General features: G+C 44.4%; 1 protein-coding gene across 1 annotated transcript in view; it reads right to left on the bottom strand.

Moving 5' to 3' along the window:
• Positions 1-328: 328 nt before the first annotated feature.
• The window catches only part of mindy4b (MINDY family member 4B), a 33,682-nt gene continuing 8,830 nt past the window's right edge, over positions 329-25,180 (bottom strand). The window contains exons 5-12 of the mRNA XM_046296491.1: positions 20,751-20,848; positions 17,251-17,416; positions 16,711-16,776; positions 16,498-16,568; positions 3,172-3,244; positions 2,671-2,847; positions 1,750-1,930; positions 329-1,405 (exon numbers count right to left, since the gene is read on the bottom strand). Coding sequence (XP_046152447.1) covers positions 1,263-1,405; positions 1,750-1,930; positions 2,671-2,847; positions 3,172-3,244; positions 16,498-16,568; positions 16,711-16,776; positions 17,251-17,416; positions 20,751-20,848 — 975 coding nt within the window. The 3' untranslated portion in view covers positions 329-1,262. The remainder of the gene's footprint in view (positions 1,406-1,749; positions 1,931-2,670; positions 2,848-3,171; positions 3,245-16,497; positions 16,569-16,710; positions 16,777-17,250; positions 17,417-20,750; positions 20,849-25,180) is intronic.

Consider the following 25,180-nt stretch of genomic DNA (forward strand, 5'->3'; position numbering starts at 1 on the left):
GTCTTGTTCAAGGAGGTGAACAAGAACCCAATGGTCACTCTTACAGAGATCTAGAGTTCCTCTGTGGAGATGGGAGGAAAGCTGGCACCATCCCTACGGTGAAGCATGTCCTTGAGTGGCCCAGCCAGAGCCTGGACTTGACCTGAAAATAGCTGTGCAGCAACACTCCCCATCCAACCTGACAGAGCTTGAGAACAGAGACAGAGAACAACGGGAGAAACTCTGCGAATACAGGTTTGCCAAGCTTGTAGTGCCATACCCAAGAAGCCTCAAGGCTGTAATCGCTGCCAAAGGTGCTTCAACAAAGTACTGAGTAAAGGGTCTGAATACCTATGTAAATGTTTATTTCAGTTCTTTATTTTATTTTTATTTGCAAAAATAAAAAAATAAAAGTTTTTTTCTTTGTCATTATGGGGTATTGTGTGTAGATGAGGAAAAAAACACTCAATTTTAGGGTAAACCTGTAACGTAACAAATTATGGAATAGGTCAAGGGGTTTGAATACTTTCCGAAGGCACTGTAAAATCCCTATAGATTACAATGACCGCAAAACCAAATTTCATATATGCCTGGAAAAGGTTTGGGGCTATAATAGGCATATATCTATTTTTTTTCAATTTCAATTTTCAAATAAGCCTACGAACCCAAGTTTTCTTATCAAAATATTAGGCTAACGATGACACCAAGAAAATACAGCCAAAACTGACAAATGTAGGCTGCGCCACAAATACTAGAAATAGTTATGCTGTATTGAAAAGACATGTAAATATACTCACTCAATTAAACAGCTTCTCAAACTGTCAATAAATGTAATTCTGCAGGTATTGTTTTTTGAATAACGTGGCTATCCTATGATGGCTCAACAACATTAAAGTATAGGCCTATTTTACAGAACATCTTATAAAAAAAGTACAATAGAATGCCTGACAAATATTACACAGTAAGAAATTCTTTACATTGACCTCTTATCTTTCTTTGACCGGGATCCGATCACATTTTATCGATAATGCTCCATTTAAAGGTCATTTCCGATTGAGCTGACATACTGTATATGCTGTGTTTACTGTGAACGCAGGAATATAGCCATTAAATGGTGCATTTCCGCAAAGCATGATGGGATTGAATCCCGGCCTAAGCTGTAAAAGTTGCAAACACACTTTTTGTGGTTGGTAGCATAAGGGCGCCTTCAAACCAGACAAACGGATGCGTAACAAAAATGATTAGGAATCCAGAACATTACGATCATCAAGTATCCTCCCTGGTCAGAAAAAAGGCATGGTTCCGTTCCAGTCGATGGCAGCTCCCTCCCATTTGGTCCTAATGGCCATCTCTACAGAGGGAAACCTCTTCTCTGGGTCTCCCTGGGTGTCCTTGATCCCTACCTCCCAGTGGTGGGAGTGAGTGTCTGGAACAAGAGAGGTGTTAATTAACAGTAAAGACATGAGTGCTGAATCCCAAATCAACCCCTAGCCCCTAACCTTTTGGCACTTGTGTAGATCTGAGAGGGTTGAATAAGTGTAAGCAGGGAATCATTCTGGGCCCTATGCCCATTGTTACTTGTGAGATGACAGTCAAGCCATCATTTAGCTTTGATAAGCAAAAGTGTAATCAATTAGACCTATAGATTATTAAGATGCAATAAAATGCACATGATACATTATATTATACTCAATATTGAGACTGAGGGGTAAATATATGTGAATATATCAAATGATAGTCAGAGATACAGGTGCATGTAGTCCATCCTACCAATGGTCAGCAGGGCTGTGCTTTGTTGCGATGGCTGGCCATTGTAGAAGTACATGTGGAACAGGTGCTCCATCTTCCAGTCAGAGAGCAGGGAGCGGTTGGGACTGAAGAGGACGCTGTAGGTGCCATTGATACTGCACACCCAAATGGGCAACTTTGGTGTTTTCAGCATGCTTCCAACCTAGAGGGCGCCATAGGGCACAGATGAGATCTACACCTGGACCCAATATTTACAAAGCGTTTTAGAGTAGGAGTGCTAATCTAGGATCAGGTCCCCCATGTCCATGTAGTCTTAAGCTTTGTTAAAATTGGGGAGACTTGGTCTAAAAGGCAAACTTGATCCTCGATCAGCACTCCTGCTATGCGACGCTTTATGGATATCGGCCCAGAGCAGTGCAACTCATCCTTTTTTGATACAAGGGACCAGCATGCTATGATCCTGCCTCTTTGGAGGACTGCAGATCAAAATGAACACTGTAGAACTGACAAAATCAGTGTTAACTAAGCATCTGGGGTTCCGATTAGCAACATCCTAAGGACCGGTGCTGGGCCATGGACCAAGGATAGAGAAATACTGATCAAGGAGATCTATCGAGTCATTTCTAGTAGCTCAGCCTCAGCCCTTAAATGACTAATGAAAGATCAAAGGACGGGCTGAGAAAGTATGGAGAGTTTAGTGCCTGTGGGACCACCATGATAACTTTGGAAGAGTGATGCTGATCAACAGATCAAAGATTGACAGGCAGGCAGACAGACGAACAGATAGAATGTAGAGCTGTAGATGCAGTAGATGCAGGGTCAGCAGCAGGTTATTGTCTCATGACAAAATTAATAATTAGCTGGCGAGTGCGCACGAGATTCGGTTCTGGGTGCTGAGATTAGCAGCAGTTACAAAAAGACAAGAAGGCACTGTTACTGTACCATGGGCAGCTTTGTACGTTCCAGCAGCTCGCGGCTCCAGTGCAGGTAGCCTACGGCGCTGCGAGCCAGGACCCCGTGTAGAGGCTTCTCCAGAGGGCTGCCGTCATCACCACACTGCAGAGTTCCATTGAATACATTGGGACTGGCTCGGCCAGTTAGCAGAAGATTCATCAGTGCCTGGTGAATACATAGAGACACAGCAGACGCATGATTCTTGTGTAATGGCTAAGCCATATTCCAATACAAAGCAATAGCTATTTACTGTATATAATGATATAATGGAATCTGTTTTTGCACAATAACACATTTGTGCCAGGAGGTCTATCTTGAGGGAGGGCATAAAGCACGCTCTTTTAAACTGCTGTGCTGCCTGCTGCTATAGCAACTGTTGGTAAAGTAAGGCGTTGCTGCTATAGCAACTGTTGATAAAGCAAGGTGCTGTTTGTGCATGAAGCCCACAAGCAAGAATATGGCCCACAAAGAAACACTCCTCACACTTACCTGACGACACACAAAGTTGCCAAGGCTCAAATGAAGCAAATGGGAGGTGGTACAGTCAAGATCCTCCCTCAACCTTCCAAAAAAAGATGCCTTGATTTAGTTAGTGAGTTAATCTTTTCTCTCCAAAAATGAGATGAATAGAAAATGTCCAGATGATTCAATTATATTGTTGTCAGGATGGTGTGTAACACCACAAAGTATTTTCTTACATAGAACATACTGTATTAACTGTCTTTACATTTCCTGAATTATTCACAAACCACAATGCACCTATCATTAAATGGTTGGTGCATTGTGGCTGTCGCTAAGGAGTCGCAAGTGTCAAACACACGTTAGTTTGCAATTTCATCATGTAAAAACTGGCACACTAACATTTTTCAACCCTTACACCAGGCTCGGCAATTTAACCGTAACATCAGGGCCCAGATTCACAAAACCTTAAGAAAAAAAAAAGTATTCTTAACTCTATACTTAAGAAGAAACTTGGAAATATTTGAGGTGTGACCTTAAAAATGTGCGCTAATATGCCAATTTCAGTCAGCACAACTAGGGATATTTAAGGTCGACCAAAAGCTGGTGTTAGTGGTAAACTGACACGGACTGCGCGCAGACTAGTCGGGTAACTCTCCTCCTGGTCGGGCTTGTTCATTACCGGTCTGCTTTGTCTGCCAGACTTCGGGCTAAACTTCCTTCCGCTAAGGAGACGGCACAAATCATCATCGAGAATGTGTTCAGAATTCATGGCCTCCGTTGACGCGCAATTCCGGTCAAGCAGAGGGCCATGTTAAGGCATTGATTTTGCCAGAGGAGGCGCATACAGTAGCCTTATGTACCTCACCAGTATTTTATAAAAATATCACGAGCAGCAAAACAGTTTGCATTTACCTTTTTCATTTATATTGGACATTCATTTTTGTCCAGCTTCTGTGAAAAGTTTGGAGTCATTATGTGTGACACCCATTGTATGAAAGGTGTCAGTGACTGCACTATAAGAAGCCTGTTCAGGAACATCAAGTTATTTAAAAAGACTGCTAATTGTTTGTCATTTATCATTTTGTAAAAACAAATGCGTCTTCCACTTTCGGACCTACAGTAACTGTCAAATCGTGGGAATTCCGATGGCTGTGGTGCTGCATCCACTTATAGGCTATATTTTCTTGTTTACCTTTCATGTGGAAAAGTCATACTAGCCATATCAATTCCGATGGCAGGCTATAGACATACTGTATATTTATTTGGGAGCAGTATAATGGTGTGTACATTACCCCTTTATCTTTAGGCTAAGAAGAAACTTGGAAATATTTGAGGTGGCAATAATTAACAGTCAGCACAACTAGGGATATTTAGGTATTGGATATTTTTCCACCTCCTGTGAAAAGTATGGATGTGCGTAAAACCCACCATAGACTAAGTTGTCTTAATATCATATGCCCACGGGGAGCCAATATGGTGCCTGTAACTGTATTTAGACATAGCCTATTTAACAAGTTGTTTGGATAAGAGCATCTGCTAAATGACTTAAATGTAAATGTAAATGTAAATGTAAATTTTATTAGTGAATGATTGTCTTTTTAGGTTTTATTAATAGTGAATTTAATCTTGCTAATTGAAGTTGGGCATGGCCATGGCTCAGACATAATATATTTTACAGTAAGGCCTATAATCAGTGCAAACAGAGGCAACATGCCTAAAATGGGCACAGGAGCACGTGCAGGTTTGTCCTGTTAAAATACACACACACACACACACACACTCAAAAGCTTTAGAGCACCTACTCATTCAAGAGTTTATTTTTTACAATTTTCTACATTGTGGAATAATGTACTACATGTTCTACACATGGAATAATGTACTAACCAAAAAGTGTTAAACAAATCAAAATATATTTTATATTTGAGATTCTTCAAATATCAAGGCAAAGGGTAGCTAACAGCTTTGCACACTCTTGGCATTTTCTCAACCAGCTTCACCTGGAATGCTTTTCCAATAGTCTTGAAGGAGTTCCCACATATGCTGAGCACTTGCTTTTCCTTCACTCTGCAGTCCGACTCATCCCAAACTATCTCATTTGGGTTGAGGTCGGGGGATTGTGGAGGTCAGGTCATCTGATGCAGCAGTCCATCACTCTCCTCCTTGGTAAAATAGCTGTTACACAGCCTGGAGGTGTGTTGGGTCATTGTCCTGTTGAAAAACAAATTATAGTCCCACTAAGCCCAAACCAGATGGGCTGGCATATTGCTGCAGAATGCTGTGGTAACCATGCTGGTTAAGTGTGCCTTGTAACGGTTTTGACTTGAGTTTATTGTTTATAGGGGTGCCAGGCAGGTTGTGCCTACCAGAGAAAATATTAATTTCTCCTTTTGGTTTGGAAGGGAATGAGTCTCGTCTGGTCCGTCAAGTCTACACCAATACAAAGGACTCATGTAAAAAAAAGTCAGGATGGACATACACTTTTAACAAACCCTTAAAACATTGGAAATAACTGGGTTGTATTAGCAACATAAATGATCACACACACAATAATATAACAAATAATGAACTCTGGTTCCTCCAGAAAAGTTCTGTACCTTGGGCCTAAAAGAGTCCAGCCCGGGAAAGGAGTTCAGGGAACTCAAGTGACTTTTGTCACGCAATGTTTGTCCGTTCATGAAAGAGTGGCGAAAACCCAGTCTCAATCATACAATCAAAATATCAACTATTTTACCACACAAGCATAAAACGTATCAAATCTCAATAAGTTTTCAACTTCAACTGACCGCATAAATGATCACGGTATACATCACACTAAAACAAATGAAATACCGTATGCAAAAAAAGTTGTGGTCGATCAGACAACCCAATCCGCCAACAGAGGAGAAAGGCCATGAAGAACCAGCGGAGAACAACTGAGATGTGTAGTTAAAAGGAAACAATGAGTGGATCCGATCCTGTTTAAACTTGAGACAAGCTACAAAGCACACTTTAAATATAACAAAACAAACGGAGTAAAGAAGCTTTAGAAGTGAGAGTTGAACACATCCTCATTAGCGTCTCCATCGCAACCCCACTTTTTGTGCAGCTGGTGCTGGCTATTTAATTGGGAATTAAAGGGGAAGCGCCCTATTGGAAGGAGAAGCACTGAGACGGTTCTGGCAAATTCAGAGCCATCACAGACTTGAATTCTAAATACAGTGGGGCAAAAGAGTATTTAGTCAGCCACCAATTGTGCAAGTTCTCCCACTTAAAACGATTAGAGAGGCCTGTAATTTTCATCATAGGTACACTTCAACTATGACAGACAAAATGAGAGAAGAAAAATCCAGAAAATCATATTGTAGAATTTTTTATGAATCTATTTGCAAATTATGGTGGAAAATAAGTATTTGGTCACCTACAAACAAGCAAGATTTCTGGCTCTCACAGACCTGTAACTTCTTCTTTAAGAGGCTCCTCTGTCCTCCACTCGTTACCTGTATTAATGGCACCTGTTTGAACTTGGTATCAGTATAAAAGACACCTGTTCACAACCTCAAACAGTCACACTCCAAACTTCACAATGGCCAAGACCAAAGAGCTGTCAAAGGACACCAGAAACAAAATTGTAGACCTGCACCAGGCTGGGAAGACTGAATCTGCAATAGGTAAGCAGCTTGGTTTGAAGAAATCAACTGTGGGAGCAATTATTAGGAAATGGAAGACATACAAGACCACTGATAATCTCCCTCGATCTGGGGCTCCACGCAAGATCTCACCCCGTGGGGTCAAAATGATCACAAGAACGGTGAGCAAAAATCCCAGAACCACACGGGGGGACCTAGTGAATGACCTGCAGAGAGCTGGGACCAAAGTAACAAATCCTACCATCAGCAACACACTACGCCGCCAAGGACTCAAATCCTGCAGTGCCAGATGTGTCCCCCTGCTTAAGCCAGTACATGTCCAGGCCCGTCTGAAGTTTGCTAGAGAGCATTTGGATGATCCAGAAGAAGATTGGGAGAATGTCATATGGTCAGATGAAACCAAAATAGAGCTTTTTGGTAAAAACTCAACTTGACGTGTTTGGAGGACAAAGAATGCTGAGTTGCATCCAAAGAACACCATACCTACTGTGAAGCATGGGGGTGGAAACATTACATTTACATTACATTTAAGTAATTTAGCAGACGCTCTTATCCAGAGCGACTTACAAATTGGTGCATTCACCTTATGACATCCAGTGGAACAGCCACTTTACAATAGTGCATCTAAATCTTTTAAGGGGGGGGGGGGGTGAGAAGGATTACTTTATCCTATCCTAGGTATTCCTTAAAGAGGTGGGGTTTCAGGTGTCTCCGGAAAGTGGTGATTGACTCCGCTGTCCTGGCGTCGTGAGGGAGTTTGTTCCACCATTGGGGAGCCAGAGCAGCGAACAGTTTTGACTGGGCTGAGCGGGAACTGTACTTCCTCAGTGGTAGGGAGGCGAGCAGGCCAGAGGTGGATGAACGCAGTGCCCTTATTTGGGTGTAGGGCCTGATCAGAGCCTGGAGGTACTGAGGTGCCGTTCCCCTCACAGCTCCGTAGGCAAGCACCATGGTCTTGTAGCGGATGCGAGCTTCAACTGGAAGCCAGTGGAGAGAGCGGAGGAGCGGGGTGACGTGAGAGAACTTGGGAAGGTTGAACACTAGACGGGCTGCGGCGTTCTGGATGAGTTGTAGGGGTTTAATGGCACAGGCAGGGAGCCCAGCCAACAGCGAGTTGCAGTAATCCAGACGGGAGATGACAAGTGCCTGGATTAGGACCTGCGCCGCTTCCTGTGTGAGGCAGGTTCGTACTCTGCGGATGTTGTAGAGCATGAACCTACAGGAACGGGCCACCGCCTTGATGTTAGTTGAGAACGACAGGGTGTTGTCCAGGATCACGCCAAGGTTCTTAGCGCTCTGGGAGGAGGACACAATGGAGTTGTCAACCGTGATGGCGAGATCATGGAACGGGCAGTCCTTCCCCGGGAGGAAGAGCAGCTCCGTCTTGCCGAAGTTCAGCTTGAAGTGGTGATCCGTCATCCACACTGATATGTCTGCCAGACATGCAGAGATGCGATTCGCCACCTGGTCATCAGAAGGGGGAAAGGAGAAGATTAATTGTGTGTCGTCTGCATAGCAATGATAGGAGAGACCATGTGAGGTTATGACAGAGCCAAGTGACTTGGTGTATAGCGAGAATAGGAGAGGGCCTAGAACAGAGCCCTGGGGGACACCAGTGGTGAGAGCGCGTGGTGAGGAGACAGATTCTCGCCACGCCACCTGGTAGGAGCGACCTGTCAGGTAGGACGCAATCCAAGCGTGGGCCGCGCCGGAGATGCCCAACTCGGAGAGGGTGGAGAGGAGGATCTGATGGTTCACAGTATCGAAGGCAGCCGATAGGTCTAGAAGGATGAGAGCAGAGGAGAGAGAGTTAGCTTTAGCGGTGCGGAGCGCCTCCGTGATACAGAGAAGAGCAGTCTCAATTGAATGACTAGTCTTGAAACCTGACTGATTTGGATCAAGAAGGTCATTCTGAGAGAGATAGCGGGAGAGCTGACCAAGGACGGCACGTTCAAGAGTTTTGGAGAGAAAATAAAGAAGGGATACTGGTCTGTAGTTGTTGACATCGGAGGGATCGAGTGTAGGTTTTTTCAGAAGGGGTGCAACTCTCACTCTCTTGAAGACGGAAGGGACGTAGCCAGCGGTCAGGGATAAGTTGATGAGCGAGGTGAGGTAAGGGAGAAGGTCTCCGGAAATGGTCTGGAGAAGAGAGGAGGGGATAGGGTCGAGCGGGCAGGTTGTTGGGCGGCCGGCCGTCACAAGACGCGAGACTTCATCTGGAGAGAGAGGTGAGAAAGAGGTCAGAGCACAGGGTAGGGCAGTGTGAGCAGAACCAGCGGTGTCGTTTGACTTAGCAAACGAGGATCGGATGTCGTCGACCTTCTTTTCAAAATGGTTGACGAAGTCATCTGCAGAGAGGGAGGAGGGGGGCAGGAGGATTCAGGAGGGAGGAGAAGGTGGCAAAGAGCTTCCTAGGGTTAGAGGCAGATGCTTGGAATTTAGAGTGGTAGAAAGTGGCTTTAGCAGCAGAGACAGAGGAGGAAAATGTAGAGAGGAGGGAGTGAAAGGATGCCAGGTCCGCAGGGAGGCGAGTTTTCCTCCATTTCCGCTCAGCTGCCCGGAGCCCTGTTCTGTGAGCTCGCAATGAGTCGTCAAGCCACGGAGCGGGAGGGGAGGACCGAGCCGGCCTGGAAGATAGGGGACATAGAGAGTCAAAGGATGCAGAAAGGGAGGAGAGGAGGGTTGAGGAGGCAGAATCAGGAGATAGGTTGGAGAAGGTTTGAGCAGAGGGAAAAGATGATAGGATGGAAGAGGAGAGAGTAGCGGGGGAGAGAGAGCGAAGGTTGGGACGGCGCGATACCATCCGCGTAGGGGCAGTGTGGGAAGTGTTGGATGAGAGCGAGAGGGAAAAGGATACAAGGTAGTGGTCGGAGACTTGGAGGGGAGTTGCAATGAGGTTAGTGGAAGAACAGCATCTAGTAAAGATGAGGTCGAGCGTATTGCCTGCCTTGTGAGTAGGGGGGGAAGGTGAGAGGGTGAGGTCAAAAGAGGAGAGGAGTGGAAAGAAGGAGGCAGAGAGGAATGAGTCAAAGGTAGACGTGGGAAGGTTAAAGTCGCCCAGAACTGTGAGAGGTGAGCCGTCCTCAGGAAAGGAGCTTATCAAGGCATCAAGCTCATTGATGAACTCTCCGAGGGGACCTGGAGGGCGATAAATGATAAGGATGTTAAGCTTGAAAGGGCTGGTAACTGTGACAGCATGAAATTCAAAGGAGGCGATAGACAGATGGGTAAGGGGAGAAAGAGAGAATGACCACTTGGGAACAACATCATGCTTTGGGGCTGTTTTTCTGCAAAGGGACCAGGACGACTGATCCGTGTAAAGGAAAGAATGAATGGGGCCATGTATCGTGAGATTTTGAGTGAAAACCTCCTTCCATCAGCAAGGGAATTGAAGATGAAAGGTGGCTGGGTCTTTCAGCATGACAATGATCAAACGAAGGAGTGGCTTCGTAAGAAGCATTTCAAGGTCCTGGAGGGGCCTAGCCAGTCTCCAGATCTCAACCCCATAGAAAATCTTTGGAGGGAGTTGAAAGTCTGTGTTGCCCAGCAACAGCCCCAAAACATCACTGCTCTAGAGGAGATCTGCATGGAGGAATGGGCCAAAATACCAGCAACAGTGTGTGAAAACCTTGTGAAGACTTACAGAAAACATTTGACCTCTGTCATTGCCAACAAAGGGTATATAACAAAGTATTGAGATAAACTGTTGTTATTGACCAGATACTTATTTTCCACCATAATTTGCAAATAAATTCATTAAAAATCCCACAATGTGATTTTCTGGATTTTCTTTTCTCATTTTGTCTGTCATAGTTGAAGTGTATCTATGATTAAATTACAGGCCTCTCTCATATTTTTAAGTGGGAGAACTTGCACAATTGGTGGATGACTAAATACTTTTTTGCCCCACTGTAAATCATAGACAGTGTCACCAGCAAAGCACCCCCACAGCATAACACCTCCTCCTCCATGCTTTACAGTGGTAAATACACATGCAGAGATCAACCGTTCAACCACACCGCGTCTCACGAAGACACGGCGGCTGGAACCAAAAATGTCCATGTCCAAAATGTCTAATGTCCATTGCTCGTGTTTCTTGCCCCACCAAGACTCTTCTTCTTATTGGTGTCCTTTAGTAGTGGTTTCTTTGCAGCAATTTGACCATGAAGGCCTGATTCACACAGTCTCCACTGAACAGTGGATGTTGATATGTGTCTGTTACTTGAACTCTGTGAAGCATTTATTTGGGCTGCAATTTCTGAGGCTGGTAACTCTAATGAACTTATCCTCTGCAGCAGAGGTAACTCTGGGTCTTCCTTTCCTGTGGCGGTCCTCATGGGAGCCAGTTTCATCATAGCACTTGGTGGTTTTTGCTGCTGCACTTGAAGAAACTTTCAAAGTTATTGAAATGTTCCGTATTGACTGACCTTCATGTCCTAAAATAATGATGGACTGTCGTTTCTCTTTGCTTATTTGTTCTGTTCTTGCCATAATATAGACTTGGTCTGTTATCTTCTGTATACCCCCCTACCTTGTCACAACACTGACACTGATTGGCTCAAACGCACTAAGAAGGAAATAAATTCCACAAATTAACTTTTAAGAAGGCACACCTGTTAATTGAAATGCATTCCAGGTAACTACCTCATGAAGCTGGTTGAGAGAATGCCAAGAGTGTGCAAAGCTGTCATAAAGGCTTTGAAGAATCTCAAAGATAACATATATGATTTGTAAAAAAACAATAATGGGTTACTACATGATTCCATATGTGTTATTTCATAATTTTGACGTCTTCACTATTATTCTACAATCTAGAAAATAGTAAAAATAAAGAAAAACCCTGGAATGAGTAGGTGTTCTAAAACGTTTGATCGGTCGTGTGTGTGTGTGTGTGTGTGTGTGTGTGTGTGTGTGTGTGTGTGTGTGTGTGTGTGTGTGTGTGTGTGTGTGTGTGTGTGTGTGTGTGTGTGTGTGTGTGTACACACACACACACACACACACACACACACACACACACACACACACACACACACACACACACACACTACATGTGTTGTTTATCTCTAATACTACTAGCCACCTAGCAATTTTATGAAGTTGGCTTTAGTTAGCCCAGATAGGTTCCCATTCTCCCAGCCTCCAAGAAGATATTTCAGGCTATCGATCAAGTTAGTTAGACAGACCAGCTACACTATCTTAAATCAAATAACATTTTATTGGTCACATACACATGGTTAGCAGATGTTAATGCTAGTGTAGCGAAATGCTTGTGCTTCTAGTTCCAACAATGCAGTACTATCTAACAAGTAATCTAACAAATTTACAATAACTACCTAATACACACAAATCTAAAGGGGTGAATGAGAATATGTACATATAAATATATGGGTGAGTGATGGCCGTGCGGCATAGGCAAGATGCAGTAGATGGAAGAGAACAGTATATAAATATGATGAGTAATGATATGGTAATGTAGGATATGTAAACATTATTAAAGTGGCATTATTTAAGGTGACTAGTGATACCTTTATTAAGTCCATTTATTAAAGTGGCCAGAGATTTGAGTCTGTATGTTGACAGCAGCCTCTCTATGTTAGTGATGGCTGTTTAACAGTCTGATGGCCTTGAGATAGAAGCTGTTTTTCAGTCTCTCGGTCGCAGCTTTGATGCACCTGTACTGACCTCACCTTCTGGATGGTAGCAGGGTGAACAGGCAGTGGCTCAGGTGGTTGTTATCCTTGATTATCTTTTTGGCCTTCCTGTGACATCAGGTGCTGTAGGTGTCCTGGAGGGCAGGTAGTTTGCCCCCGGTGATGAGTTGTGCAGACCGCACTATCCTCTGGAAAGTTTTGCGGTTGAGGGCGGTGCAGTTGCCTTACCAGGCGGTGATACAGCCCAACAGGATGCTCTCAATTGTGCATCTGTAAAAGTTTGTGAGTATGTGACAAGACAAATTGCTGTTGCTCCTTCTTCACCACACTGTCTGTGTGGGTGAACCATTTCAGTTTGTCCTTGATGTGTATGTCGAGGAACTTAAAATGTTCCACCTTCTCCACTGCTGTCCCGTCGATGTGGATGGGGGGGTGCTCCCTCTGCTGTTTCCTGAAGTCCACAATCATCTACTTTGTTTTGTTGATGTTGAATGAGAGGTTATTTTCCTGACACCACACTCCGAGGGCCCTCATCTCCTCCCTGTAGGCTGACTCGTCGTTGTTGGTAATCAAGCCTACCACTGTAGTGTCGTCTACAAACTTGATGATTGAGTTTGAAGAGTGCATGGCCATGCAGTCATGGGTGAACAGGGAGTACAGGAGAGGGCTGAGATCGCACCCTTGTGAGGCCCCAGTGTTGAGGATCAGAGGGGTGGAGATGTTGTTTCCTACCTTCACCACCTGGAGGCGGCTCGTCAGAAAGTCCAGGACTCAGTTGCACAGGGCGGGATGGAGACCTAGGGTCTCGAGCTCAATGACGAGTTTGGAGTGTACTATGGTATTAAATGCTGAGCTCTGGTCAATGAACACCATTCTTACATAGGTATTCCTCTTGTCCAGATGGGATAGGGCAGTGTGCAGTGTGATGGCGATTGCATCGTCAGTGGACCTATTGGGGTGATAAGCTAATTGGAAGTGTCTAGAGTATCAGGTAAGGTGGAGGTGATATGCTCCTTGACTAGTATCTCAAAGCACTTAATGATGACAGAAGTGAGTGCTATGGGGCGATAGTCGTTTAGTTCAGTTACCTTAGCTTTCTTGGCAACAGGAACAATGGTGGCCATCTTGATGCATGTGTGGACAGCAGACTGGGATAGGGATTGATTGAATATGTCCGTAAACACACGTGCCAGCTGGTCTGCGCATGATCTGAAGACACGGCTAGGGATGCTGTCTGGGCCGGCAGCCTTGCGAGGGTTAACACTTTTAAATGTTTTACTCATGTTGGCTACAGAGAAGGAGAGCCCACAGGCATTGGTAGCAGGCCGTGTCAGTGGCACTGAATTGTCCTCAAAGCGATCAAAGAAGTTGTTTAATCGATGTCCGCGACGGGGCTGGTTTTCTTTTTGTAATCCGTGATTGACTGTAGACTGTGTTTGAGCCGTTGAATTGCAACTCTACTTCGTCTCTATACTGATGCTTTGCTTGTTTTATTGCCTTGTAGAGGGAATAGCTGCATTGTTTGTATTAGGTCAGATTTCCAGTCGCCTTGCCATGATTAAGAGCGGTGGTTCGCGCTTTCAGTTTTGCTCGCATGCTGCCAGCAATCCACGGTTTCTGGTTAGAAAATGTTTTAATAGTCACAGTGGGTACGACATCTCCAATGGACTTGCTAATAAACTCGCTCACCGAGTCAGAGTATACATCAATGTTGTTGTCTGAGGCTGTCCGGAACATATCCCAGTCCATGTGATCGAAGCAATCCTGAAGCATGGTATCGATTGGTCAGACTATAGTTGGACAGACCTGAGCGTTTCCTATTTTATTTTCTGTCTATAGGCTGGGAGCAACAAAATGGAGTCATGGTCCGATTTGCCGAAGGCAGGGCGGGGGAGGGCTTTGTATGCATTGCGGAAGTTAGAATAGCAATTATCCAGAATCCTAGCAGCCTGTGTCGCGCATTCGATATGCTGATAGAATTTAGGAAGTCTCATTCTCAGGTTAGCTTTGTTAAAATCCCCGGCTACAATAAATGCAGCCTCAGGATGTATGGTTTCCAGTTTACGTAGAGTCCAGTGAAGTTCTTTCAGGGCCAACGAGGTTGTTGTGATTACACCATGAGTCGTTAATCATAAGGCATACACCCCCGCCCTCCTTCTTACCAGAGAGATGTTTGCATGCATGAAGAAACAGGGTGGCTGTACTGACTGACAACATATCACAAGTGAGCCAAGTTTCTGTGAAACAGAGAATGTTGCAATCTCTGATGTCTCTCTGGAAGGCAACTCGTGCCCTAATGTTGTCCACCTTGTTATCTAGAGTTTGGACATTGGCGGGAAATATGCTCGGGAGCGGTGGATGGTGTGCTCGCCTTCTGAGTCTGACCAGTAGGCCGCTCCGTCTGCCTCTCCTGCGGTGACCGCGTTGGGATAAGATTGCATGTCCAGGGTGGAGGTCCCGGACAAAGGATCCGCTTCGGGAAAGACGTATTCCTGGTCGTAATGTTGGTAAGTTGTCATCGCTTTTATATCCAATAGTTCTTCCTGGATGTATGTAATAACACTTGAGATTTCCTGGGCTAACAATGTAAGAAATAATACATTAAATAATACATTAAATAACTGCATAGTTTTCTAATGACCTGAAGCTGGGCGACCATCTCTGTCGGCGCCAAGCGCGTAACGTCTTTATTTCCTGGCAAGGTTGGCAAGGTTAGTACACTTTAGAAAAGCAAGCAATTACTAAATGTACTAAATGTCCTTTCAATCTTTTGCCCAGACATTAGCAGAGATGCGGAGAACCATATTTAGAAAAACCAGCCAGCTCAAGAGGTATGCTTAGATATGTAGAGAAATATACAGATTTTTGTTTACATATAATTAAGCATAATAATTATGACTCTAGATTTCAGGAAAAAGTGGTTTCAGGTGTTTGAAAAATGCAAAATTCTCCAATTTCAACCCGCCCAGCCATCACCACATACTCTTTCCCCTCTCAGACTTTTGCCCCTGAGTGGGAATGCTATGTTTAACAGCATATTTCCATCATGAAGCCATGCAATTATTTAGAACAATGGACTGCAAACAACATTCAAAATATTTAGCAAATATGGGATAGGCCTACATTTTGTTATTTCGAATTGTAGTCGATGCCACCGCAATACTTTCCTAGTTAAATAAAGGTTAAATGAAAAAAGAAATACATGAAAGACAACTTGAAGCAACCACATATTTAGCCATGGAGTATGTTCTGATTAGTCAGTGAGGGGTCAAGCCTCGACACACCCACAACTTTTCCCCCCATCAAAACCAAGCACTTTCGTGCCACTGCCAGCTAATGCACCCATAATTCAGGTTGTGAAAATAGATAATAATAATCTGATACACCCCCGAACCTATAACGCTACCACCAGCACTAAGATTTACCATCGCGTTAGGTTTGTTAAAATAGAGCCAAGAGTGTAATCCACTCTTTGGGTTTGAATTGTTTCACTTGCCAATATTGGGTACATTCCAATGGGTTTTGGTTAGAAAATTCTATAGTCAGTGGTTGGCAGTGCTTGACTTGGGCAGGAGCTCACCGGTACTGAGTACCGGCACCTCAAATGTTTTACTGCTTGAGCTCCTGCACATCTCATAAAATATTAGCACAACATTATTGTGGAGCTCCTGCACCTAAATATAAACAGTACCGGCCACCAAAATGAGTACCAGCACATATTTCATTCAAAGTCAAGCACTGGTGGTTGGTAACAGTGGGGAGGCAGGTAGCCTAGTGGTTAGACCAGTAACCTAAATGTTGCAAGATCGAATCCCCAAGCTGACAAAGTAAAAATCTGTTGTTCTGCCCCCGAACAAGGCAGTTAACCCACTGTTCCTAGGCCGTCATTGAAAATAAGAATTTGTTCTTAACTGACTTGCCTAGTTAAATAAAGGTTACATTTTTTTAAATGAAAAAATAAATGTAAAAAACAGTGGCTAGGTAAACAAATCCAAAGTGTGGATTGCGGTCTCTCCTAATCCATCAATTGCTTTCAATTGATGGAACTCCGGTGTATTGGACTGGTGGTTGTATACCTGGTGATAGTCCTTGAAAAGATTAAGCTGTAGAGAAACAAGATGACTCCATGACTCCCCTCATCTTCAAACTGCAGGCAGGAGGGGGGAAAAAGAAACATGACACCATCCAAAACAGGTCATTTTTGTATTGGTCCAGAAACTCTGGAATCTGGGCAGCCAGTAGTAGGAAATGTTACCCACATATTAGCTAAAAATTACTTGTTTACTCACACACTGAATGTGCTCATGGACAAATTTCTTGACATCCTCTTTCTTGTTGAAACTAAAAAGCTGTAGCTGGAAATAAAGAGTGAAAAACAAATTCTCAGTACACAGGATGGATGTCACTACACACTAGAGACATTTGTCAACTATTGTCCAGCAGAAGGTTTAGTGATGGTGAAAACTAGAACTGTCATGATACATTAATAAAGGATTTCACAGCCAGAAAACAGCTTAGCAGTCTATCTCAGTTGATTGGTTTGGGCTAGAATCTAGTCTAGAGGGTCTCGACATCCGACACACTGAAATTGGACAAAGAAGTTACATACCCCATTACCCAATGAGTGTGTTTATTCCTAGATGACCACAGGCTATTTCAGGTCTGGACCCCTATTCATAAAGTGTCTCGGAGTAGAATCAATTTAGGATCAGTGTTGCCATTTAAATCATGATGAATAAGAGGGAGGACCTGATCTTATCATCAGCACTCCTACTCTGAGACGCTTTGTGGATCATGCCCTGGCATGCAACTTATGATGGAGGCCATACTCTCTCAGTGAAGTTGTCCAGTTTGTAGTCCAGGTGGGGGGTGAAACAGTAGTCTGATGTCACTAAGGAGATGGTGGCGCTCCTTTCCTCACCAGCTGCCCACAGAATGTCAGTCAGAGCGACGGCCAGGGCCCTCTCCTGCTCCTTCTCACCCACCTCACTCAGACTGGGCAGGAGCAGAGACGGAGGGAGAGAGCACAGTCAACAGTCTCTTCACTTTTCCCCCCTTTGTCTTAATGGTCTGTCCTTTCCACCCAAGTGTACACTCGTTCACTCCTCCTCACACATTTACAGTTGAAGTCGGAAGTTTACACACACTTAGGTTGGAGTCATTAAAACTAGTTTTTCAACCAATCCACACATTTCTTGTTAAAACCTCTTGAAACTAGGAGGCACTATTTTTATTTTTGGAAAAATAACGTTCCCAAAGTAAACCGCCTATTTCTCAGGACCAGATGCTAGAATATGCATATAATAGACAGCTTAGGATAGGAAACACTCTAAAGTTTCCAAAACTGTCAAAATATTGTCTGTGAGTATAACAGAACTGATATTGCAGGCGAAACCCTGAGGAAAATCCAATCAGGAAGTGCCTCTTATTTTGAAACCGTTGTGTTCCTATGCACCCCTATTAGCCATTGAAAGGGATATCAACCAAATTCATTTTTCTGCGTATTCCCTAAGGTGTCTACAGCATTTTGACGTAGTTTCACGCTTTTATGTTGAAGAATGAGCGTAAACGACTACATTGCGTAAGTGGCCAGCTGAGGGCTCTCAGAGTGATTCTTGCGTAAAAGACAGAGGTAGTAATTTTTCCTCTCGCTCCTACTGAAAAGCCAATTGTCCCGGTTGATATATTATCCAATAGATATTTGAAAAACACCTTGAGGATTGATTATAAAAAACGTTTGCCATGTTTCTGTCGATATTATGGATATAATTTGGACTTTTTTTCTGCGTTGTTGTGACCGCTATTTCCAGTGGATTTCTGAACATAACGTGACCAACAAACGGAGGTGTTTTGGGTATAAAAATAATCTTTATGGAACAAAAGGAACATTTGCTGTCTAACTGGGAGTCTTGTGAGTGAAAACATCCGAAGCTCATCAAAGGTAAACGGTTAATTTGATTGCTTTTCTGATTTTCGTGTCCAAGCTTCCTGCTGCTAGCTGGACATAATGCTATGCTAGGCTATCGATAAACTTACACAAACACTTGTCTTGCTTTGGCTGTAAAGCATAATTTCAAAATCTGAGACGACAGGGTGATTAACAAAAGGCTAAGCTGTGTTTCACTATATTTCACTTGTGATTTCATGAATATAAATAATTTCAAGTAATATTTTTTGACCGGTGCGCTATGCTAATTAGCGTAGTTGATGACAATTCTCCCGGATCCGGGATGGGTAGTTCCAAGAGTTAACAAACTATAGTTTTGGCAAGTCGGTTAGGACATCAACTTTGTGCATGACACAAGTAATTTTACCAACAATTGTTTACAGACAGATTATTTAACTTATTCACTGTATCACAGTTCCAGTGGGTCAGAGGTTTACATACACTAAGATGACTGTGCCTTTAATTAAACAGCGTGGAAAATTCCATAAAATGATGTCATGGGTTTAGAAGCTTCTGATAGGCTAATTGACATCATTTGAGTCAATTGGAGGTGTACCTGTGGATGTATTTCAAGGCCTACCTTCAAACTCAGTGCCTCTTTGCTTGACATCATGGGAAAATCAAAAGAAATCAGCCAAGACCTCAGAAAACAAATTGTAGACCTCCACAAGTCTGGTTCATCCTTGGGAGCCTAATGCCTGAAGGTACCACGTTCATCTGTACAAACAATAGTACGCAAGTATAAACATCATGGGACCACGCAGCCGTCATAATACTCAGGAAGGAGACGCGTTCTGTCTCCTAGAGCTGAACGTACTTTGGTGCGAAAAGTGCAAATCAATCCCAGAACAACAGCAAAGGACCTTGTGAAGATGCTGGAGGAAACAGGTACAACATTATCTATATCCACAATAAAACAAGTCCTATATCGACATAACCTGAAAGGCCACTCAGCAAGGAAGAAGCCACTGCTCCAAAACCGCCATAAAAAAGCCAGACTACAGTTTGCAACTACACATGGGGACAAAGATCGTACTTTTTGGAGAAATGTCCTCTGATCTGATGAAACAAAAATAGAACTGTTTGGCCATAATGACCATCGTTATGTTTGGAAGAAAACGGGGGAAGCTTGCAAGCCGAAGAACCACATCCCAACCGTGAAGCACGGGTGTGGCAGCATCATGTTGTGGGGGTGCTTTGCTGCAGGAGGGACTGGTGCACTTCACAAAATAGATGGCATCATGTGATAGGAAAATTATGTGGATATATTGAAGCAACATCTCAAGACATCAGTCAGGATGTTAAAGCTTGGTCGCAAATGGGTCTTCCAAATGGACAATGGCCCCAAGCATACTTCCAAAGTTGGCAGAACTGAAAACCCGTGTGTGAGCAAGGAGGCCTACAAACCTGTGTCACGCCCTGACCTTAGAGATCCTTTTAATTCTCTATGTTTGGTTAGGTCAGGGTGTGACTTGGGTGGGCAATCTATGTGTTCTATTTCTTTGTTGGCCGGGTATGGTTCCCAATCAAAGGCAGCTGTCTATCGTTGTCTTTGATTGGGGATCATACTTAGGCAGCCTGTTTTCCATCTTAGTTTGTGGGATCTTGATCTTGTTAGTTTCTGTATAGCCTGCAGAACTTTGTTTGTTTTTTCTTGTTTTTTTTGGTGTTTATTTTTAATAAAAGTAAGATGTTCGCCTACCACGCTGCACCTTGGTCTAATTCATCTTTAAATGAGCGTAACAACCTGAGTCAGTTACACCAGCTCTGTCAGGAGGAATGGGCCAAAATTCACCCAACTTATTGTGGGAAGCTTGTGGAAGGCTACCGAAACATTTGACCCAGTTAAACAATTTAAAAGGCGCTGCTACCAAATACTAATTGAGTGTATGTAAACTTCTGACCCACTGGGAATGTGATGAAATTAATAAAAGCTGTAATAAATCATTCTCTCTACTATTATTCTGACATTTCACATTCTTAAAATAAAGTGGTGATCCTAACTGACCTAAAACAGCTATTTTTTGTGTGTTTTTTTGTTTGTTTACTGGGATAAATTGTCAGGAATTGTGAAACTGAGTTTAAATGTATTTGGCTAAGGTGTATGTCAACTTCCGACTTCAACTGTAAATGCATTGTACTGGTGTAAGACAAGTTTCATCCATATTTCTTATATCAGTCCTTTCCTTTTAAGGGAAGAGAACAAGTGCCTGCTACGGTAAAAAATGACTATTGAGACGCAGGGCTAAGACTATGGCCTCCGACCCATCCATGTCCAAGGAGCAGGCATAGTGTGAAAATGAATTTGACTGTTTCTAGTTGGGTGAAGTTCGAATGGGTTTCATTTGACTTGATTTGGTCAAATGTGAGCCATTTTCTCACCTTTGCAGTCTGCAACAGTCTGAGTTGGTCTGGCGGGTGAAGAGCAAGTATTTGATAATGTTCGCTTGGACCACCATTTGAATGGCACGGGATCCTCCCTAAAGAAAAAATATGCTGTTTCATTAAAACTACTGTTGAACAAAATGTCTTGAGTTTGGCCTTAAGGAAAAATAAATGAATTATGACTTTAGGAACATTTCCTACAACGAGTTCCCTGTTTGAGGAAGATCCTTTACAGTATCGCTAATTTACCTTCCGAGTCATGGTTTAATTCTCGTTCCTAATCTTGTACGGGCAGCCGTTTAACATTAAGTCACATTTAACACTAAACATTAAATCACCTTATTATGTGAGACCAGACACCTTGACACATCCTGAGATAATGGTGACACTGGTCTATAATTAAGTCTAACAGCAACTGGCTAATGGTGTAACTGATTGATGATTTCACACCCAGAAAACAGCTTAGCAGGTCTATCTCAGTTGATTGGTTTGGGCTAACCTCTAGTCTAGAGGGTCTCGACATCCGACTCACTGAAATTGGACAAAGAAGTTACATACCCCATTACCCAATGAGTGTGTTTATTCCTAATCCTACTACAGTTAAGTAAGAGATAGGGGTAGGGCTACATTTGATTAATGAAGACATGTACGTGTCATGTTTTGTCTTATTTTGTCTTGTCATTTTGCTTTTCCCTCTGTTCGTTTTCCCCCTGCTGGTCTTTTTAGGTTCGTTCCCCTCTTTCTCTCTTCCTCCCTCTCTCTCTTCTCTCTATCGCTCCGTTCCTGCTCCCAGCTGTTCCTATTCCCCTAATCAATCATTTAGTCTTCCCACACCTGTTCCCTATCTTTCCCCCTGATTAGAGTCCCTATTTCTCCCCTTGTTTTCCGTTTCTGCCCTGTCGGATCATTGTCTATTGTTCACCGTGCTGTGTCTGTGTATCGCCCTGTCGTGTCGTGTTTCCCTCAGATGCTGCGTGGTGAGCAGGTGTCTGAGTCTGCTACGTTCAAGTGCCTTCCCGAGGCAACCTGCAGTTCATGATCGAGTCTCCAGTCTGTTCTCGTCATTACGAGTGGAATTATGCTTTATGATTGTAGATTTACTTTACTGGATTAAAGACTCTGTTTTCGCCAAGTTGCTTTTGGGTCCTCATTCACCTGCATAACAGAATGATCCGACCAAGAATGGACCCAGCGACTATGGATTCTCTCTACTCTACTCTCGAGTTCCAGGGAGCGATGCTCGGCAGACACGAGCAGGAATTGTCTGCTGCTCGGCATGCCGTTGAGACCCTGGCCGCTCAGGTCTCCGACCTCTCAGGACAGTATCAGAGTCTTCGTCTCGTGTCACCAGCTACTTCCGGTTCTTCCGAGCCTCCGGAACCTAGGGTTAACAACCCACCATGTTATTCTGGGCAGCCCACTGAGTGCCGCTCCTTTCTCACCCAGTGTGATATAGTGTTCTCTCTCCAACCCAACACATACTCAAGAGAGAGAGCTCGGATTGCCTACGTCATATCACTCCTTACTGGTCGGGCTCGGCAGTGGGGCACAGCTATCTGGGAGGCAAGCGCTGAGTGTACTAACAATTATCTGAACTTTAAAGAGGAGATGATAAGGGTTTTTGATCGCTCAGTTTTTGGGAAAGAAGCTTCCTGGTCCCTGTCTTCCCTATGTCAAGGTAATCGATCCATAACGGATTACTCTATAGAGTTTCGCACTCTTGCTGCCTCCAGTAACTGGAACGAGCAGGCGTTGCTCGCTCGTTTTCTGGAGGGACTCCACGCTAAGGTTAAGGATGAGATTCTCTCTCGGGAGGTTCCATCCAGCGTGGATTCTTTGATTGAACTCGCTATTGGCATTGAACGACGGGTAGATCTTCGTCACCGAGCTCATAGAAGAGAGCTCGCGTTAACTGTGTCTCCCCTCTCTCCGACACTACCGTCTTTCCCCACTGACTCAGGTGTTGAGCCCATGCAGCTGGGGGTATTCGCATCTCGACTAAGGAGAGGGAACGGAGAATCACCAACCGCCTCTGTCTCTATTGCGGTTCCGCTGGTCATTTTGTCATTTCATGTCCAGTTAAAGGCCAGAGCTCATCAGTAAGCGGAGGGCGACTGATAAGCGCTACTAGACGGTCCTCTCCGTCAAGTACATGTACTACCTTACCGGTCCATCTACGCTGGACCGGATCGGCAGCTTCCTGCAGTGCATTAATAGACTCTGGGGCAGAGGGCTGTTTTATGGACGAAGCCTGGGCGCGGGAACATGACATTCCTCTCAGACAGTTAGGGAGCCCACGGTCATGTTTGCCTTGGATGGTAGTCCTCTCCCCAGTATATTATATGAAACACTACCTTTAACCCTCACTGTATCTGGTAACCATAGTGAGACCATTTCTTTTTGATTTTTTGTTCACCTTTTACACCTGTTGTTTTGGGTCATCCCTGGCTAGTGTGTCATAATCCTTCTTTTGATTGGTCTAGTAATTCTATCCTTTCCTGGAACGTTTCTTGTCATGTGACGTGTTTAATGTCTGCTATTTCTCCTGTTTGTTCTGTCCCCTCTTCTCAGGAGGAACCTGGTGATTTGACAGGAGTGCCGGAGGAATATCATGGTCTGCGCACGGTCTTCAGTCGGTCCAGAACCAACTCCCTTCCTCCTCACCGGTCGTATGATTGTTGTTCTGATCTCTTCAAGAAGCGTTTTGCATCCGCTTCTATCCTTGTTGCACCTGACGTCACTAAACAGTTTATTGTTGAGGTTGACGCGTCGGGGGTGGGCGTGGGAGCCATTCTGTCCCAGCGCTCCGATACTGACGATGGGGTCCACCCTTGTGCGTATTTTTCTCATCGCCTGTCACCGTCGGAACGTAACTATGATGTGGCTAACCGCAAACTGCTCGCCATCCATTTAGCCATAGGCAAATGGCGACAGTGGTTGGAGGGGGCGACCGTTCCTTTTGTCGTTTGGACTGACCAAAAGAACCTTGAGTACATCCGTTATGCCAAACGACTGAATGCGCGTCATGCTCGTTGGGCGTTGTTTTTCGCTCGTTTCGAGTTCGTTATTTCTTATTGCCCGGGTACTAAGAACACCAAGCCTCATGCTTTATCCCGTCTCTTTAGTTCTTCTGTGGCTTCTACCGATCCCGAGGGGATCCTTCCTGTTGGGCGTGTTGTCGGGTTGACTGTCTGGGGAATTGAGAGACAGGTTAAGCAAGCACTCACGCACACTGCGTCGCCGCGCGCTTGTCCTAGTAACCTTCTTTTCGTTCCTGTTTCTACTCGTCTGGCTGTTCTTCAGTGGGCTCACTCTGCCAAGTTAGCTGGCCATCCCGGCGTTCGGGGTACGCTTGCTTCTATTCGCCAGCGGTTTTGGTGGCCTACTCAGGAGCGTGACACGCGCCGTTTCGTGGCTGCGTGTTCAGACTGCGCGCAGAAGAAGTCTGGTAATTTTTTTCTGCTTCTGCTCCTGGTCTTGCTGGGTCTCAGTCTGTTCCCTGCCATCGCATCTCTCCTGTTCTTGTTCCTGCCCTTGCTGTGTCTCAGTCTGTCCCTAGTTGTTACTCTCCTGGCCTGTTTGGTCCTGTTTGCTCTAAAGCTTTCAGTTCTCTACCCGTGTCTCATTTTTTTTTTTAGAGTAGTACCCTAGTTTCCCTTTTTATCGTTTTTCGTTACGGTCCTGAGGAGAGGAGTTGGGTTCTTTCTCGGGACGTGCTGGACCGTTTGTGATCTATGATTTCCTCCGTTGCCGCCAGTGTTCCTCCTCGAGAGCGCCAGGAGGCGCTCGGTGAGTGGGGGGGTACTGTCATGTTTTGTCTTATTTTGTCTTGTCATTTTGCTTTTCCCTCTGTTCGTTTTCCCCCTGCTGGTCTTTTTAGGTTCGTTCCCCTCTTTCTCTCTTCCTCCCTCTCTCTCTTCTCTCTATCGCTCCGTTCCTGCTCCCAGCTGTTCCTATTCCCCTAATCAATCATTTAGTCTTCCCACACCTGTTCCCTATCTTTTTCCCTGATTAGAGTCCCTATTTCTCCCCTTGTTTTCCGTTTCTGCCCTGTCGGATCATTGTCTATTGTTCACCGTGCTGTGTCTGTGTATAGCCCTGTCGTGTCGTGTTTCCCTCAGATGCTGCGTGGTGAGCAGGTGTCTGAGTCTGCTACGTTCAAGTGCCTTCCCGAGGCAACCTGCAGTTCATGATCGAGTCTCCAGTCTGTTCTCGTCATTACGAGTGGAATTATGCTTTATGATTGTAGATTTACTTTACTGGATTAAAGACTCTGTTTTCGCCAAGTTGCTTTTGGGTCCTCATTCACCTGCATAACAGTACGTGTAGCAGTATGGGTCTTTGGACTGAGGCGTCACAAGGAGGGGGGCGGCATTATTTCAGAACTATCTTTTCAGCTTGTAGGAATATCAACAGTTGATCCTCTG

The sequence above is a fragment of the Oncorhynchus gorbuscha genome, linkage group LG13, assembly GCF_021184085.1.
Source record: "Oncorhynchus gorbuscha isolate QuinsamMale2020 ecotype Even-year linkage group LG13, OgorEven_v1.0, whole genome shotgun sequence".
NCBI lineage: Eukaryota > Metazoa > Chordata > Actinopteri > Salmoniformes > Salmonidae > Oncorhynchus > Oncorhynchus gorbuscha.